Consider the following 15,177-nt stretch of genomic DNA (forward strand, 5'->3'; position numbering starts at 1 on the left):
TAACATGTTTGATTTGCTTGCGAGGGAATATTTTATTTGATAGGAATTCTTACGATGTGTTATACGCACTCGTGAGAATATTTAATGGAACGTGATGAAATTTATCATGAACATGTCCATCTCGATCACATATATACAATATATCGAAATTGCAATATCATACATTAATCAATGTATTATATAACAATAATTTATTCCACAAAATATGACGAATTATCACTTCATTTTGTCAATGTGATGCACTGAATTTCTCTAGCACTTTCATAACGAAAAAAGGTAACAAAATTTATTGTTAATAACAATAGTTTCCTTCAGGACCCGAACATTTTTAATCACTATTTTATTAGTTCTTTCATTAAACAAACAAACATCAGCATCGATTTGGCACTGTTCATGTTGGATATTTCGATCTATCTGATATGATTGCACAGAACCGTTGTTGCTTTCGTCAAAGGGAAGCAATAAAATACTAGGTAATGCATCGGTGATTGATTATCGAGTTCGTTATCGACAATTATTTTTCGAGCGTTTTGCAAAGTTCTAGGCGGCACGATTAAAAGCTATAATTTCTACAACATTGTGTAAGCAAAATAATGAAATAATCTTTCGCTCGAATGCGCACTAATCGATCGCAATGCCCGCGTACATAAATCCAAATTGCCCTCATCAACAAACATAACAAAAAAGAAAAGGAAAAACATTAAAAATAAAGCATCTGAGGGGACGTGTAACATTGTCATAATACAAAAGATTCAGCAGCAGATACGCGTTTCGCGAGCCCGCCCAAAACGTCACGCGACGCGGCGCATGATTGATCAATTAACCGATTATCAATTATAAATTATCCGGTCGTCAGGCCCCGCTCCTCCCCGCGACGTGACGAACGTTCACCCGGCAAAACGAGAAAATGTCTTCCGTCGAATTATCCTCTCGAGAACATTGAGAGATACTTCAAGAGTCGAAATTAAATGCAGACGGGATTACGGGGTTAACGGGTAATTAACGCGTGCACTCGCATACACAATTACACTCATGCGCACACATGCACACGTATATATATATATATATGTATATGCGCTTACAAGCCGCGATATCGGCAAAATCATCCGTCCGTGAATGACGTATGCGCAAATTCCTAATGCCTCGATGAGTTTAATTATTTACAGGAGAGTCTTCTATGTCATACATGTGTTTGTGTGTGTGTTTGTGTGTGTCAGGTTCTCTTAATTCATTATACATAATACATATAGACTTAGATTATTAATAGTACCATACGCGAAAGCAAGCCCAAACGGCACTGAACCTCGTAAAATTTCATCGGTGAACCAGGTGACTGCCGAACGTTTACGGCATGCTCGCACAAAAATAACAGACATACACACATACACACTTCGCATTCTCTCTCGCTCTTTACACTTGTCTTTCCTTCTATGCGCGTGTGATTTAATTATTCCTTAACCCTGCAGAGATTTACACTCAGGACAAGTACATGCAAATATCAATTTCATGTTTTAAATTATTCAGCGACAAATCTGTCAAGCCTCACAACGCAGATATGTATGTCTTGTTAATTAAAGTTTGGCCGTGTCGGTTTGAAATTACTTATAACTTGAAATGTGTGAAAGCTATGTGATTCTGTAATGTTTTACTTTGTCAATATTCGGCAAATAATAATAATTATTATTGCAATACAATTATAAAAATAAAAAAGTATTTCTTTAATGATTTTTGAAAACGATAAAACAATCCTTGCGATATCCGAATAAAGTTGCTCTATATATATTACAAATATGCTATGTATATAAAAAGTCGTGACAATAGAAATTGCAGACAACTTACAGAAAAGATTTACTCAAACTACATGTGCACGTCTAGTCAATTTGTCGAAAATTTCAAATTCAAATATAAAATTTATAATATTTATATCATATTAATAATATTGTATCTTCTTATTTTATTTGATTGTTTTACTGAAATATTCTAATTCGTACATTTTATTATAGTTCAGGTTCTCGAAATAAGAAAAAGACATCTGCTTAAATTGACGAACAGAGACAAAAAGTATAATATATTCATTCATTAATAAAATTCAACATTTGTTTTTGCTTGTATCTTATAACAATTATAACTAGACTGCGAAAATTTGTGAGTTTCTAGTATAAGATCCAAATTTTGGTTCGAGATGTGTTTTCTTCGAAGGAATAATAATAAAAAGAAAAACATCTAGCTGACGCAGGAAAAACAATTCTCGTTAAATTTTCGTTAAAATTCTCAAAACGCGTTTTAACGATTATTTATTCGTCTAAAAAAATGGCTCATTTTCTAACTTCACAAACTCTCGCATTCTATTTACAGTACAAGTGCATTGAAACATCAATTATTGCCGTGTGCAATAACGTCAATAAAATTAGAATTATTAACTGGAATTACAACTGAAACCAAGATAAACTGTGATAAATAAAGGCGGACAACTATGATAGATATATCAAACAAACGTGGAAGATTCTTCCAAACTAATTTTTAAAAAATCTTTTAAGATTTGCAACAACGCTATGAAATTGCTCTTTTCAATTCAAAATTATTTCATGGTACAAAAAACCTTGCATCAAATTCCCTACAAATGATAATTTTTCAAATTGCACATGTCTCGTTAGGACCTAATAAATAAAGAATATAACTACGCTTTCTGTCTTCAGTCACTGCACAGAGAAATGACACAGGCGTCTTATGGCAATTAAACTAGCTTCTAAGCTCGACAAATATTTCTCGTTAAATATATATGGAGACCAAAAAATACAGATGAAGAAAAAAATCAAAGAAAAAATCGAATTACTCGTGTCGGTACAATTCAAAGTGCTCGCCGTACCGATGTGAGGGCGCTTTTTATACTTGTGTTTCGGGATTTGGAGACCGCGCACTTGAGAAGAAACTACTGGCCTCGTTTGGTGTGCATATAATAGGACTAGGATTGGACGGGGACGGGGGAAAATTTGACGGGTTGTGTCGACATCTAATTCCTTACAATTTCGATACGTATACGTATTAATATAAGTATATATGCATAGTACCTTTTAAATTTATTTATAGACTTCATGCTTAGAGAAGTAGGGAGATCATTAACGTGATATTTTGCCGTATCGTTTTATGCAATATTTTTTTTCGACATTCGATTCAATAGCGTGACATACATTAACTGCCTGTAATTGATTGGAAACGTTGATATACAATAGACTTAGCAACCAAAAACGACTTGTAACGTATAGATATATATGTATAAGTCCCTTAATTATATGTATATATATAATTAAATATAGTGGTCTTACTATATATTCGTCACGTATCACAGAAGGAAGTGCTAATAACTATAATATAATCTTCTTGAACGCGTAATACCTAACAACTCGAAATTTTTATGTTAATTGTCCAAGACAATTGAAATAGCTTTCAATGCATTGAACTTGAAAAGCACCATCTCGTCACAGTGCTGAGTCTATCCTATACCTTAAAAACGGTGAAGTTAAATATATATATATTTATATATCGTACAAAAAAAAATCGTCGAGATGCTAGCGTCAAATCTGGAATTTCGTTTGCCGTGTGGTATACATGTACGTTAATATAAAACGTCGCGTTAGCGATCTTCCCACTTATCCCCGTTCGCTCGAGTGTCATCGATCGTGTCGCGGAGCTACGTACACCTATAATATCATTCTGCATCGCGGATTCTTGACCGGCTCGATCGGAAAGTAATTTGAAAGATCGTTGCACGCGCGCGTGTCGCGTACCGTAGCGTTCATTTACAAACATCGACCACCTCCCGACCGTTTTCTTTCTTTTTTCTTCGACCGTTAATTACCATTTAATGAATACGAAACTACTTACGATCAACTTCGCTAGACTATACAGAGTGCTACCAAGTGTAGCGGACGGGTACGCCGGGACGCATCCGGTCTCGTCACGGATGCGATTCTTAGTTTATGATGTGTGTGTGTGTATGTGCGTGTGTGTATGTGTGAGTATGTGTATGTGTTTGTGTGTGTCTGATACCGAGGCCTCTTTGAAAGGTAAGAGGACCCGCTTAATCACGAATAACACAATGCTCTTCAATCGCTGGGCAAATGCTTAAAGACTAAACTCAGTCGCTCCCGTACGTACCCACCACCACCACCACCACCATCACGGCTTCATCGATTTAATTCCTAGATTCAATCCCGCTGGACTGTCTGATCGATTCGCTTCTCCGGCGGAACCGTGCATTGCTTCTTGACAATTTTGTTTTTGAAGAAGTCGAATAGCAGATAAATAGATCGATAAACATATGGCACGTTATTTATTTCGTATTGTGTACAGTGTTTTCGTAGTCACGTTAATTATTAGATAATCACATCCGTGAATGAAATAAAAACAATTTGACTTTTTCACAAAACACAAAATATAAAACATCGTGTCGTATAGTATAGAAACTGTTTTTTAATTTTTATATAATTTATATATAATGATATAATAGTATAGAAACGCCTTTTTAATTTATATATAATTATGTAAATTATACGTATTATATATTACGTAAATTATAATTATATATATTTTTAATTGTCTGTAATAAAATTACATTACTATCACTTCGGTACAACGCAAAAGATTTAAAAACTTGCTAGAGTTGCCATTGTCATGTTTTATTCCTACAGTACGAAATGCATAATCACGAAGCTGCGCATCGGTTCCTCCGGAAGGAAGAGTACTTCCTGTCGCATTTCTGGGGCGCCCGGTAAGGCGCGCCGACCGCATGGCGCGCCATGCACGGTGCCCTATCGTTGCTATATTAATTTCTAATTCAATGTACACGAGAGAGAGAGAGAGAGAGAGAGAGAGAGAGAGAGAGAGAGAGAGAGAGAGATAGATATATGTAAATATTTATATACGTGTCTATTAGATATAACCGCGGTTCCGAAACGGAAAAAAGATCGAAAGAAAAATAAAATACATCGTTGTTCGCAATTGCTTGAGTAAGGATATGGATCGAAGGATCGCTCCCGAATATCGTCGAGATTACGACGCTACCAGCATCAGATGTCCACGCTGACATCATCGACCGGTGGTATCGCTCGCCACCGTCGTCGCTTAACCGACAGTGTCCTTTCTCACAAATTCGATTGGCTCCTTTTTCGTTACTTTAAAGCCGCCTTTTGGAACGTCGCGGCATCGGATATGATACGTTGAGAGGGAACTCGTACGAAGGAGGAGTGTGGAGGAGGTGGGTGGTCCTGGAGGGCCTTCGTCGTCCTCTTGAATCTCTGCTTCTGTTACTCGCATCCCCCGTTCTCTCTTCCGCTCTTTTACGTTCGTTCTCTACTCTACCCTGGTCAACGTAGAAGGGCTCCTCTCTTCGCGTGGCCGAACAAACGGGACACCTTGTATACATCTCGTTTTTATCGGTTCATTGTGACAGGGCGATACTACGCCTCGACTTGATCCTCCGGGATCATTATGTCGGGCGCCATCGACAGGTCCTCCGCTATATCCTCGTCCTGGCCGGAATCGTGGCCGTGGCTCTCAGAGTATTCTCTTTCATCCGTCTGATCCTCCTCCGTCTCCTGCTCCATGGGACCGTCCGGTAGCTCGCGCTTTATTAATCTCGGGTGTTTCCCTCCTTCCGGACTCTGGCTCTCCTGCTTTATGTGCACGGCCGGTTCATCCAGCGGCGACCTGTTGAATCGACGACACGCACGAACGTGTTGTATACGCTTATGAGTGGAAAACTTGTGAAAGCATTCGCCGGGTGTGTATCGGGATATATATTTCATAGAGCGCGACAGACACAGAAGTATATTTTTTTCAGCAACACGGCTAACGGGAGAATAACGATTTCGCTTTCCCGATATTGTTTCATTGCCGCGCGGTTTCATGCGGTTTGTCAAGCTGCAACGAATAGTTTGTATTTTGCGGAAGAATCTCGCGCGGATAAAGGTATTTTTACGGCTTTTATACGCGCGATCGAAATGGATCGTATATAAACCGACCGTAAATACGTCCGTGAATAAAACAAATTTCGCGATGTCAGATAAATAAAAGATTCTAGGCGCGTGTTTCGACAATATTATTATAAGCTGAAACAACATTCCGAAAATATATGGGCACAAATGCAGATTTGTAGCGGAAAAGAGTTATTGCAAGAACTCGAATAACACCGTGATCAATGTTTGATAAAATGTATTGCTCGAGAAATATTCAAGGAATGAGCGAATGGAGCGTATTTAATAGTGAATGTCACTTACATTAAGTCATTATGAGATAACACATGTTCCTTATCAGGACTTGTCGCTGTTGACGTGCACATCGGATTCAAAAATCCCATGTTAGACTCCCCGAGTGCCTGGAAATACTCAAATTGCATTAGATGGTTAGTTATTACTGATTTAATACCAGAATCTAATCTCACTTAGATACTACGCATTAGTTATTATTTCAAGAAAGAATAATTGTGCTTCTATTTGATATAGCTAATAATAATTTATCAAAGAACATAAATAGACTCTCGTAAGCTGTCAGCTTACGAATCTTTCTAAACAGTCATTTAATCAATATGTATAAGCAATACGTCTGAATTATTCATCTCGTTACAACATTGATTTATTTGCATATTGAATCATTCGACTAAGACAACAAATTGCGGAAGTTGATGAGAATTTTCGTATTCTAATAATCATTAATAGTTACCTGCAGATTGGCATTAAGCGCGTCACCGTACATAGTAGGACTATGCGTCAGCGTTGGGCTCTTTGACGGTACACCCCTACATATTGACAGAAAAAAGTATGTTAATAGTATTCGAAATTCGGCCGTGAGCGTATATTTCCTGAAACCAATCGCGTGTAAGAGTTTTCTTTAATCGTGTCAATGTTGGGAGGGATCTGATAGAGAAGGGGGAGTGAGTATAGTAAAAGTTGAGTGTATGATGATCATGTGTTTGTATGTTGCATGAATTGGAGTATTGGTAGATATGTAGACGTATTAAAGACAAAAAGGAGAAAGATAGAGAAAGCGAGAGAAAGAGAAAGGTGTAAAGTGAAAGAGAAGAAAGAGAGACAGAGAAAGAGAGACAAAGAGAATTATATAAATATGAGAAAAATGTAAAATACATATAAATATCAAAAAGAGATTTAAAAAGAGCAAAAAAAGTATCCGAGATACTCTTACCTACTTACAGTGCCTCGTATCGTTTTGTCCACCGCACTCGTCTCATTGGTGATTGAGCGAGATTAGATAAAAATTACAAAGAGAGTATTTAAAAAAAAGCGCTCCTGTCTCGAAACTTTTTAAATAAAGTATAAATTTTTCTTTTCTACATTAATTTTTAATGTGCGACATTACATCAGTTTCGAAACAAACGTACTTATAAACGGCCACCAGGTTACCTGAGCTTACCATTTACTTTTGTTACTTAGCAAGTCATTTAATATAAATACTTGTTTGCACAACAATCGCCCTTTTCTTCTCGACGATTTGCGAAGAGAAGCTTTTCGCTGTATTTCTTGCGATTACCGTCAAACGATGGTAAATATACTTAGTCTTTGCGTACATCATCGGAAAACTTGACGAGAAATTTAAAATGCATGCGAAGATAAGAAAAGAAGATTTCCTGAGACCGTTTATGAAGCAACAAGGAGCGCTGAATAATGAGAAAAATAGAAAAGGGATAGATGAAGATAGAGATAGAAAAGTGGAAAGTCGAGATAAAGAAAGAGAAATAGATAGAGAGAGAGAGAGAGAGAGAGAGAAAAGAGTTATAAAGAGAGATTGAGTAAAAGTAGATAAAATTTTAAAAAGTATTAAAGATTAATAAGTAAAAATTTTCGAGAATTTTATTATTAAATATTACTGAGATTTTATACTGAGTCCACATGGTACCTGTGATACAAGACGAGTCGTAACGATGAAGATCGAAGAATTCCACCCGAGGTTATAATTGTAACGCATAGTATACACAATTTACACATGCGCGAGTAGCCCTGACGTACATATTCACTCAAACCATTCGCTCATTGCGGAAGCATGATGTAAGATGCTAAAGTTCATTTTGCGATTCTTAACTTTATTTGCCTTGAAATGGCATTCGTCATTTCAACTGACATTTTAATTTTTTGAGAAAGTATTTCCAAGTATTTCTTCCAACATCAGTCATATAATTGATTGAAAATGTTGTGTTTCGTCTAATATTTAATATTTTTAATATCTTTCTTTCTCTATTTTGATATTTCAATTAAAAATCTTTTCTTTAATTTACTTTAAATAGTCTTATTATTACCAACCACTAAAGAAAAATAATAAGATTTTTTAAATATAAGACGAATGTAACAAGTTAAACTGCATTGTTGAGGAATTGTTAAAAAATTTGCATCTAAACATTTTGAATATTTATAGTTGAAAATCGCAACGAATTTTACAAAATAATTGCATCGAGTAAAAACTGATGAAACATAACTTCGCCAGAACACTATGCTTGCTACGCCACTGTAGAAATCAAATAAAAATGACGAACGTAAAATATGACAAACGTCTATTAACGTCATAACAATTCTACGATCAAAAGAAGAGAAAAGTAATTCTCTACCATAATGAGGGAACAAAAGAATAAATAGAACAAAGGAAGAAACGGAAGCAAAACTTGAACACAAAAGAACGCTTGCCCGCAGAAACACACCACTTTCACACGAGACGCTACGCAAATAGCATTACATTAAGCGTCATACGTTTATAAGCAGTGTTTTCAAAGTGGGTGGGATAGTTTAGAGGGCTTAATCAGGAAATAGATATTAGGGATTCATGGTAATCCATGCGAGCAACTAATAAACACATTGGAGATCCGGCAACTTTGGCCAATCGTCCTGTTGTTGGGATGTTGCAGGACCGTGCAGGATTCAAGCTATCACGGAGTGCAAGAGCCTCGGGTTACAATACTAGTGACGTATACGGGGATGTCCTATAAACTCTTGAACGTCATTTATAAAGTGTGCAAAACCTACACGCTTTCAAAAAATACAAAATTCTATACTTTTTACGAAGAAAAAATATTGATCTTTTATAATTGTAGATATTCTTCGATCAATTTATTGTTAAAACTAATATTTTATTAATTAAATTAAAAACTTTCTTTTTTTTTTAATTCTAAACGTCATCTGTTTTGGCAATTTAAGTATAAATAAACTCTCTGTTCAAATTCACATTTAAAACATTAAACATAAAACAATTTATTGTATTTATATTTATCTCAAAATAATTGTTTCAATGTTTTGATAAAAAATAAAATTTAAATGATGAAAGTACCATATATTCAAAAATATATTTCACGATACTATAAAAATTTAAATATTTATTAATCGTATAGTAAACTTTTTTCCTGCTTTTACACAAATCTCAATATTATATTTAGTTTTATTTATATTTGCTAACGACATGTGTTTATGATCAAATAAATAAATTAAAAAATAAAATCTATTTTTTAATTTTTAATAACAATTTTATATGTTTTACACATATGCAATTGCTTATATAGTTTAAAGTATATATTGTCTATTTTGTCTTCGAAAAAAATTGAGCAATATTTAAAATTGCACACTTGTAACAAATAGACGAGCAAGGTAATAGTGAGGGATGATACTACTGTCCAGTTTTTAAAGGAATTTGGAACTTTAAAGATGCTCGAGGCAGACATGATGCGGAAATTATTTCCAGAGGGATTGGACAAACTGCATGGAGCTATTTCCTGCTGCCTTGGCATAACATGTATATACTTCAAATCGTATCGCGATAAAGCTTAGAAACAAAAGATATTTTATTACAAAGATATTTTATTGATGTTTGTTGATTCACATTACTATAGAATTTAACTAATCCAAATTGGTTCTCGCATTTATAATTGCAGCTGTTAGCATCGTAATTAAAAAAGATATTAAAGAAATTTTTATAATTTATATGAAGAGAAATTTATATATAAATCTCTCTTAACTATAAGCGTGTTGTGATCCAAGTTGTTCGCACAAATACATTATAAAATTAATCAAAATCAAATTAAAACATGTATACATAGCATATAAAATATTTTTATTCTTAAAATATTAAATAAATGAAACAAATTTTCTAAAATTTATAATTATTTCCAAATATGTATATCTCGTTATATTCACGTTAATCCACGATACATACGTTATAATATTAAAGTTTCTCTTTCATTTATCTTGTACGGTTTAATATAGAAATAGAAAAAGTAGATTCGCGCTGTTTCCAAGCAAATTTTTTTATTTCAAAGGGCATGTCGTTATGTCAATATAACAGTAACAGCTGCAACCGTGCACATTCGCGGAGCAAGTGTGCACAAAAACTTTCAAAGGCAGCAGGTTGTAAAGCCCATTTAGTGGTTCGATTTGTAGACAACGACCAAGCGAAAACGTCCCGATCGCCGCGTTCATAAAAAAGTACCGCGGTAAGGTCAGAACGTCGCGCCAGCCAGCCAGCAGAATTCTAAAAAGTGGTAGTGCTTACTGTGCGGAGAGGTGGGGTGGAGTGGGTGATGGGGTTGGGTCATATTTCCTGGGGCGGCCGCGGGACAGATGCCGCCGCTTTACGAACTCGGCGTCGTCCACCATCCAGAATGACCCGAAGTCGTCCTCATAGCGCACAAAACACTTGTGCAATGATAGATTGGTGCGGATCGCGTTCTGTATACACAGACAAGACCACCAAGAAATAGAGAAAAAGAGAGTAAAAAAGATAAGGTTTCTGGTTGATTTTTTTTTTTTTGCAGTTGATTGCGAATTTTTCGCTTTTCTTTCTTTCTTTCTTTAATTTTGCGCTCGGCCCGCTCACCGCTCGCTACCCTTCATGCGGGGGATGGCCTCACGTATTGCGCGGGGCCGGTTTTTGCTTGCCGTCGCGTTTTACGGGACCCAGACGCACCAGCGACACGCTGGCACGTCCTTTTGCCGACGGCTCCGTCGCTCTTATCGTGTTGCCGGGACACACGAACGATCTCGGCACGGTCTCGGAAACGTCAACTTTTCAGAGAGAGAGCAAACAACAGCACAGATTCGCAAAAAGAAGGAATGGACAAATCAAAGAAAAATAAAACAGAGACGCAGAGTAATAAAAATGTAGTAAGGCGGCTTCCTCTCACTACCTGACAAAGTGCACAACACTGCGGTTCTCACTCTGTGTTCCGGGGGCAATTCCGCTTCCGGGCTTCCGGGCTTTTCGAGACTAGACTTGGGCCAAGATACTCGGACCCGGCCATTCTCGATCGGGTTAGTCGCTGCAAAGCTCACATGCTCGTTATGAAAGCACACACGACGTACTACGGATTCCCATCTCCGAGAACGTGATTAGCATCTCTAAACTCTCTTTCTATCTGTGTGTTTTCTTTTTCCTTTCATCTGTTGTGGCTCTTTCATCGGCGACGCACTCTCACGCAACATCCACGCACCCACCAGACTGTCGACTACCATCACACGACGACGGGCAAGTAAGAAGTTCACACACACGCGGGTTCAAACACAGTGATAACGGTAGTTTCTCGAGTATTTCAGTAAATATAAACTTATTTTGTTCGGTTATAAATATAAACTTATTTGCAAACATGTAAAATTGTCCTTTTGTTGCCTCGCTTTTCCAATTGAAAATAGAAATTATCATTATAGAAACTCTCGAATAAGCGTCTTTCAATTTTGAAAACTTTCGATTTTCGTCGCCAATTTAAAATATGGCTCTGATAAATTATATAAACGCGGCACCTCGAGAAACTGTATATTAGCAGCAAACATACAGACAGACGACACAAGCGACGTATAGTAAAGACTGTTATGGCGTTTTAGGTGTATATAAAGAGGTTTATACACACACAAATCTATACGTATGAATGCGCACGTATCAAGTACAAACAGGTACAGTATACTATGAGAGAGATGTAAAACAGGGAACACGACGTAGACATTTTGTGTAGGCGATCAAATATATGATTAAAAAAAGAGAAGTAGAGAGAAATGCACAGGAGAGCGTGCGTGTATGTGCGTATACATACATACGAAGGCCACAAACGCACTGATACGTGCGTTCGCCTTTAAGTCGCATATATAGAAATATAATATATAATATATAAAACATATATATTAAAAATACATATATGTAAAAAGAGCTATATATATACGTATAAGAGATAGAATATTAAATATTCTTAATATATATATATATAAATATGTGTATAGATAAATATATATAAATATCGATATATAAAAATATGTATAAAAAGTATATGTAAAAAGTTATATAAATATGATATAAAACTGTAGAAAATTGGCAGTATAAGGGGCTGGGGGGGTGGGGGTTGGTCAGCGATACGACTATAAATATAGTAAAAGCGAATAAGAGGGAATATAAATATGATTTAAGTATATGTAAAAAGACAGAGAAAAAGAGAGAAGTGAAGTATAGATATATATATATATATATATATAAATATATATAAAAGGAAGGATTTCGGGAAAAACGGGAACGAAATCATAGGGAAGTTCGTGATCCAGAGATAGTATCCCCTTGATACGTCGGGGAGAAGGAAAGAATGCGGGCTTCATAGTCTCGTTGGTCTCCGCTCCGTGAGGAGGGGAGCTGGAGGGACGGTAAGAAAATTCGGTGTGAGAGAAAGAGAAAGTGAGAGAGAAAGAGAATAAAGAGAGTAAAAAGCGCGGTTGTAATTATTTCTTTTTTTTCTGATCGATGGGGCATGGGGAGGGGCAACGTACCCGGTCGTGCTGCAAGCGCGCTGTGGGCGTCTCTTGTAAAACTCCACTTCGTCCACCGTCCATACGGCCCCTTTCACGTTTTCGACTCGCATGAAACATTTGTGGAGAGACAGGTTGTGTCGCACTGCGTTCTATACAAAATAATACACAGACTAAATAAGCAACGCAAAAAACGAACGAAGCCAACTCAATCACGGTCCCGGTAGTCGGCGAAGGGGAAAGGATCACGGTCGTTCGTGGCGATTCGTGGCGCGTGTGTGTACGTGTACGTGCGGCTGTATGGTTACGCAGGCGGTAGAGAGTCCTCGACATCGGGTGATGATGACCGATCACGCTGATGAGGCAAGAATGGATGATGATCGTGAGACCGAAGCGCGAGGTTGCTAAGTGAGACGTGCGATATTGTGCGTGTGCCGTATGATTTGTCGAGGTGCCAAGGTGCCAACGAGCAGCGTTGCGAACGATCTTGTCGAGTGTTCGAACGTAGAACACTTTGTGTTGAACGTGCAGGACTTTGATTAAATGTATATGTTTACTGCAATGACGTATCAATATCTTGAGTTGATGTTACGCGAATATATACACGTTGCATTATATATTTCGAATTTTCTCAGAGCTCTTTCATATGAAGTATTTTCGATCAAGTTCTCAATGTATTCTTAACTACTCTGGCTTTAACAGGATTACAATTTATCGCGATGATAATAGAGAGGTATATGAATAGAATGACACACACAAAATGAATTTACTACTAAATACCAAAATAACGTATTTGTCATGTTTTTTATGGGATGCTAAAATCCATTTATTCATTCATATTGTCAAAAATACAACGAACAATAGATAATAATTAAAGCGTTGTAATATAACTTCAATAAAAGTTACTAATCCCGTAATGCGTGTTTTGCTCATTCACTTTAGGAATACACTTGAACATTAAAGAGGAGGTAAACACAATCGAGCTCCCGAATATTTTATGACTTGACGTACTTTTGTACAAAATGACAGTTTCAATCTAGTTACGACCTCGATCTATAACCTAGATCTTGTATTTCCTCGTTTTATTACGATTCGTCTTTATAGATAATAATTTTGACCTAGATCGATTTTAGGATGACCTGTTCAACAACGCTGCTCTTGCGAGCTATGTCAGCCATCTTTGAAGACGCTCGAGACGTACATTTTTATATATTTAAAATCAGATATGTCGTATAAATAAATTACGAAAAGATTTTCTATCACATATTTATGGAATCTAATAATAATGTTAACGAAAATATTCTCAAAAAAAATACATAATATCTCCAGCTACATTTAAGAAAAATTTGTTCACTAATTTAATGTATAGATTGTCCAAAGATATTTCATTTACGATATAAAAATTATTTTAGTAATTGTTTTATTGTTGCCATTCAAAGATGGATGCAAGCTACTTAGCATTCTTGAAGAATATAAGCAAAGCTGCCACCTTAAATTTGCATCGTAAACTTAAATACTGCTGTAATTATTTCTATCTTTTTTTTATTCAGGACAGCATATTTCCCAACAACTTAAATTACGCAGATTAATAAATATTTTTGATAGCGTTCTCAAGAGACGCTGCTTTTTGAAACGTACGTAAAATAGAGTTTTAAAAATGCCAAGCGAACAAATAAAATAATACAAACTAATACAAATATAATAAATGTCAAATAAAGGCAACGCAAATTACTATGCAAGTGCAATAGTGTACTGAATTGTAAAAGATACTTAAATGCAATTACTCAGAGTCACGACTAATTTTATTATTTAAAAAGAGCCGGGCAAGTCTTCCAAGGTGGCAGCCAATAAAGAAAAACAGAAATCGGCATCGCGTTGTGACATACACAAAAGAAATAATAATATACAAAGACTAGCCAACCGATAATCAGCGATAATTATAACGCGATATCCACCAATAATAATGACAGTGGTAACGATGATCGATGACGATGAGGTCGGTGATGATGATCGCTGTTAGCACAGAAGGAAACCGGCAATGAAATCGCGACGTCGAAGGCCGCATGAGGAGTAACGAACCAAAATATGATTAATCGAAAGAGATACGGTTTGTGGCATTCCTTTATCGTTAATGCACAGCTAGTCATCTAAATCTAGGGGCAACGACAACAATTATTCATGCCGCAGGGCCGAATGTAAAATTCGACGAGGCCGCGCGAGACGCGGCCATTCTCGATGACGTGTGTTTGTCGCCATCCGCTATCACCGGCGTGTTGGTTCCTTGGCTCTGCTCCGCTCACTCCTTCTCACTCCCTCCGTTCTCTGTGAGAGAAACCTGTTTGCGTTTTTTTTTTTTTTTTTTAATATTTTCATATACACATAACCATGCGAGGCGAAGCGTCATGGCAAA

At 36.5% G+C, this 15,177-nt stretch overlaps 1 protein-coding gene across 1 annotated transcript in view; it reads right to left on the reverse strand.

Annotated features, from left to right (window-relative positions):
• Positions 1-4,894: 4,894 nt before the first annotated feature.
• FoxP (forkhead box transcription factor P) overlaps positions 4,895-15,177 on the reverse strand; it is a 302,737-nt gene continuing 292,454 nt past the window's right edge. Inside the window, exons 14-17 of the mRNA XM_018550837.1 lie at positions 12,789-12,919; positions 6,718-6,793; positions 6,276-6,373; positions 4,895-5,706 (exon numbers count right to left, since the gene is read on the reverse strand). Of these exons, the coding sequence (XP_018406339.1) occupies positions 5,457-5,706; positions 6,276-6,373; positions 6,718-6,793; positions 12,789-12,919 (555 nt within the window). The 3' untranslated portion in view covers positions 4,895-5,456. The remainder of the gene's footprint in view (positions 5,707-6,275; positions 6,374-6,717; positions 6,794-12,788; positions 12,920-15,177) is intronic.

The sequence above is a fragment of the Cyphomyrmex costatus genome, unplaced genomic scaffold (genome assembly GCF_001594065.2).
Source record: "Cyphomyrmex costatus isolate MS0001 unplaced genomic scaffold, Ccosl1.0 scaffold130, whole genome shotgun sequence".
NCBI classification, from domain to species: Eukaryota; Metazoa; Arthropoda; class Insecta; order Hymenoptera; family Formicidae; genus Cyphomyrmex; species Cyphomyrmex costatus.